This window comes from Limulus polyphemus, unplaced genomic scaffold (genome assembly GCF_000517525.1).
Source record: "Limulus polyphemus unplaced genomic scaffold, Limulus_polyphemus-2.1.2 Scaffold5752, whole genome shotgun sequence".
NCBI classification, from domain to species: Eukaryota; Metazoa; Arthropoda; class Merostomata; order Xiphosura; family Limulidae; genus Limulus; species Limulus polyphemus.
In genome coordinates this window covers 33,596-38,042 of record NW_013671362.1, presented here as the reverse complement: position 1 = coordinate 38,042, position 4,447 = coordinate 33,596, and the positions used below count along the sequence as shown (strand labels likewise).

Sequence of the window (4,447 nt, the reverse complement as noted above, 5' to 3'; positions counted from 1 at the left end):
TATATATATATATATATATAGTGATTAGATTTGAATTCAACTGCGAGTAAACTAGTGAGTAACGAGACAGCAGTCACATTATTGGATTAGCCTCGGAACTAGCCGTGTAGTGATTATATTGTTGGATTAGTTTGAGAGCTAGTCAGATTGTAGTCCTGTTGTTGGACTGATCAGAAGGCTAACAAGACAGCAGTCACATTATTGGATTAGCCTCGGAACTAGCCGTGTAGTGATTATATTGTTGGATTAGTTTGAGAGCTAGTCAGATTGTAGTCCTATTGTTGGATTGATCAGAAGGTTAACGAGACAGCAGTCACATTATTGGATTAGCCTCGGAACTAGCCGTGTAGTGATTATATTGTTGGATTAGTTTGAGAGCGAATCGGATTGTAGTCATATTAATTAAATGGTCCAAATGCTAACTGGTCATAGGTCACATTATTGTTGGATTAAGTCAAAAGTTGGACAAGCGGCAAAGTTCGTAAGCTGAAGAAGAAAAACAAACGATAGTTTAAGTAATGCTGAAAATTTATTTATACATCTCTAAGCTTTATTAGTTTCAAAGGGGGTTCCTTGTTATCAAACTTACTTATACATCTCTAAACGTTAGTAGTCTCAAAGGGGTTTCCTTGTAATCAAACTTACTTGTACATCTCTAAACGTTAGTAGTCTCAAAGGGGGTTCCTTGTTATCAAATTTACTTATACATCGTTTTAAACAGTCGTAACTGTTAAAGGATTATAATAATCAGTTTTTTTTTCAAGTAGATCATGTCATAAAGATTTAATGTAATTTTGATTCTAGATCTGACTAGTGCTTCTTTTTTCGTGTTTAAGCAATTGTAAAAGTAATTCATTCACTTATTACTTGTTCTTCTGAAGCTGAAATCGGGTTTTAGGAGCTCCTGTGGTCAAATCTTGAAGTTATCAGACTTATGGGCGTGGTCGTGGCAACCATCTTTCATGTGTTTAAACATCATGCGAGGAACAGTATCCTTTCAGCTTGCGATTTCTAGATTGTCTATGTTTACAAATGTGCATATTGGAGGTGTTCGTTCTGTTTACGCTATCGAGATGTTTGTGTTACATCTGCGACGAACGTTAGCGTAATATTAACTAGAAACAGTGCATCGTAACTAGGAAAAAAAAGCACGTGTCAGTATACACTTCAGTCGCTGTTCTTCTAGAAAATCAGTTAGGTACATAATAATAATATTTAGAGTTTTAGTTGGAAATCTATCATGGAGGAACTCAAGATACTGTAGGGTTAAGTAATGGGCATATTTGGCGTGTGGCTCCATCTATTGAATCAATAATTAAACTATATACGGAAGGACGAACGGTTTATTTTGTTTTTTAAAGACAAAGCTGCACAATGAGCTATCTGTGCTGTAGTATCCGCCACGGGGATCGAATTCTAGCGTGTAAAAACCCTCAAGATCGCCGCTGAGCTACCGGAGAACGAGCTGAACTGACAGCAACTGTAACATCATTTGTTTAAGTTAGTCTCGTAAGCAACGATATATCCAACATTTGGTAAGCTGCTTGAGTAGAAAAGATTCCAAGCGTCTACGTCGAGAACACAGTCACGCTTTCTAGACAACGGCATTCCAACAAAACTCGGGTTTCTGATTAGTATGTGTTATTTCGGAAAACGTTCGATCTTCAGATTTAATGAAAGACGTCATTATGAAGTTCTAGAAAGAAAAAAAAATACTTTGTTTCAACAGCTAGGATCACCCCCTCCCCTCCTCTGGATAACGTCAAAAAAAAAAAAGCCGGTAGAGCAGCAGTCTTTTTTTTTTCTTTTTGCTCAGTATGTTAGACATGCATGCCGTGCAAGCTTGATAAAAAAAAAATATGTCCAAGTTCTTTCTTCTCGTAAAACAAAACAGCGGAAAACCTTTGATCACACCCACCAACCCTAAAAAGAAATCATGACCGTATTTCACAAGATTCGGTATTTAAAAAAAAAAAGTTATTAGATGTGTTTTTTTTTTGCTGCTACTGAAACCTTAAACCTTAAATTCGTTTTCTCTTGTTGTTATTTTTTTAAACATTTTTTTTTTGCATAATCAATAAATAATGATTAGATATGTATATTTTCTTTTTCTTTCTTAATTCTATTCGGAGTACCATCATTATAGGGTATGTTATGATATTTTATTGTTTGTAATAATATTTATGGGAATTTTTCTGTTATTACTAGAACAAACATCCAGTTGTCTCTTGACGTCACAACCTTCGACCGGAAATTTCCACACTAATTCTGGGTCTTCGGCAACATCTGCAAGCGGTACCGGGAGTTCTGACTCCGGGCAGCGGCAGAGGACCCGTCGGAAGCCGCGTGTACTGTTCTCACAAGCCCAGGTATACGAGTTGGAGCGGCGTTTCAAGCAGCAGCGGTACCTGTCGGCTCCGGAGCGCGAGCAGCTTGCAAGTCTTTTGAAGCTTACGTCCACTCAAGTTAAAATTTGGTTCCAGAACCGCCGATACAAGTGCAAACGGCAACGACAGGATAAGAGTCTCGAGCTGACAGCCGCTAACATGCACCCTCCCCGACGAGTCGCTGTTCCGGTGCTTGTGCGGGATGGAAAGCCTTGTCCGGCACCGCCGTACTCGGTCTCCACTAGCTGTAACGTCAGTCCCTATACTCCATCCGCGAGCGGCTATCCTAATCCATCGTACAACCAGATTGGCAACGGGTTGCCGCAAAACGGTGTTCTAGGCGGCGGACCGGGGGGACCGGCGCCTGGTTATATGAACATGTGCATGGGTCAGCCGGGTGGTCACCAGGGACCGACCGTACATGCAGCCCAGGGGCTGCGACCGCACTGGTGAACATCTTCGGAACGGAACATCCGTAGATGAGGCGTTGGTGGACTTCAACAAAACGTGGCACAGTATAGGCAGAGAGCCGAACTCGTGAAATGTGTTTGTTCAGAATGTTTGCTTATGAAACAGACATATACGAAGGAAGATCAGCGGTGTATTTGGCCATCACGTATACTTGTACGGATTACTGCTTCATCTGGCTGGCTGAGGATGAAGATCTTGCTCTAACACTATACGTAAGCGAGAGAAAAAAAAAGTCGTTATATTGCTATACAGGAGGCTTTATTTTCATAAAAGATTGAAAAAAAGTAGAAGACTCCAAAGTAAGGTTAAATAAATAAACAGTAAGCGTTATCCATATAGTGATGCATGTATTTGCTGAGCAAATGACATTTTCTTATTCAACAGCATTATATATATATATATATATTTCAAAGTTAAAGTCAAAAGATGGCGAAGCACTGGAAACCATTAGGCCTAACATTTCCTAGAAGAATCATGTAAACTACAGATGTTCACTTTTTTCTTTTCTTATGTTCCTTTCGGTTGATCACAGATATTAGGCCTATTCAACAATATATATATTGTTTCTTTTAAAAAGTTTGTCTTCGATACATCACCTTTTTATTTGATAATCCAAGATGTACATAAGTTTACTGGTAGGTTAAGATAAAGATTTAAGATTAAATGATAATACTCTCAGACCGATTATCAATTTCCTGAAGCTATATCGCGGTTAGATCTTTAGTTTATGTAGTTAGAGCCCCGATATTTAGACATTTTTCTCAAGTCAATCCATTTTATTGTAATGTAATCATGTTTGCAGTTAGCTTGCCTACATTTTCAAAGTTCCGGGGTCTTCTGTTTCTCTTATAATTCCACATACAAAGTCTCAAACTATTCCTTCATACTGTTTCAATGGTATCTTTCTCACCTTTCTTACCAACGAATTCATTTGTTAAGAAAGAACTTTACACTCAAAATCTTTTTTACAATACAGTTTATCTATCCTCTCCAAATAATGAGAGATCTCCATACTCAAAATCCTCTCGTAAAGCACTTTATGTATCTCTCCAATGAGTTAGGAATCCCCATAAATTCCTCTCCCAGTACATCTTTTTAAACCTTTCCAGTTATCAATAGACCTACATATTCAAGATCCTCTCTTAACGCCATCTACTTATCTTCTCCGATTAGTGAAATGTCTCTATACTGGAATTTTCCCCTCAGAACAGCATATCTAAATCCTTTTGTAATGTTCCAAATCCCTCAGTTAATTCTAAACATCTCTCACGGATAATCGGGTTAATCATTTCTTAAGAACGTTTATCCTGATCAGCTGCTTTTTCATCTGATTGGATCATAATCCACTCAAGTAAATGTTTACTTATTTAGTTGTGTTTTTGAAACAGATATCGAAACTCAAACTTCTCGTCTTGATTAATTTAGTTACTTCTTTTTAAGAGAGAGAGAAAAACTCAAGCTTCTCGTCTTGATTAATTTAGTTACTTCTTTTTAAAAGAGAGAGAAAAACTCAAACTTCTCGTCTTGATTAATTTAGTTACTTCTTTTTAAAAGAGAGAGAAAAACTCAAACTTCTCGTCTTGATTAAT

The 4,447-nt window shown here is 37.7% G+C and overlaps 1 protein-coding gene across 1 annotated transcript in view; it reads left to right on the top strand.

The window, feature by feature from the left end:
- LOC106472940 (homeobox protein Nkx-2.5-like) overlaps positions 1-4,367 on the top strand; it is an 8,436-nt gene extending 4,069 nt beyond the window's left edge. Inside the window, exon 2 of the mRNA XM_022401474.1 lies at positions 2,209-4,367. Coding sequence (XP_022257182.1) covers positions 2,209-2,840 — 632 coding nt within the window. The 3' untranslated portion in view covers positions 2,841-4,367. The remainder of the gene's footprint in view (positions 1-2,208) is intronic.
- The last annotated feature ends 80 nt before the right edge of the window (positions 4,368-4,447 follow it).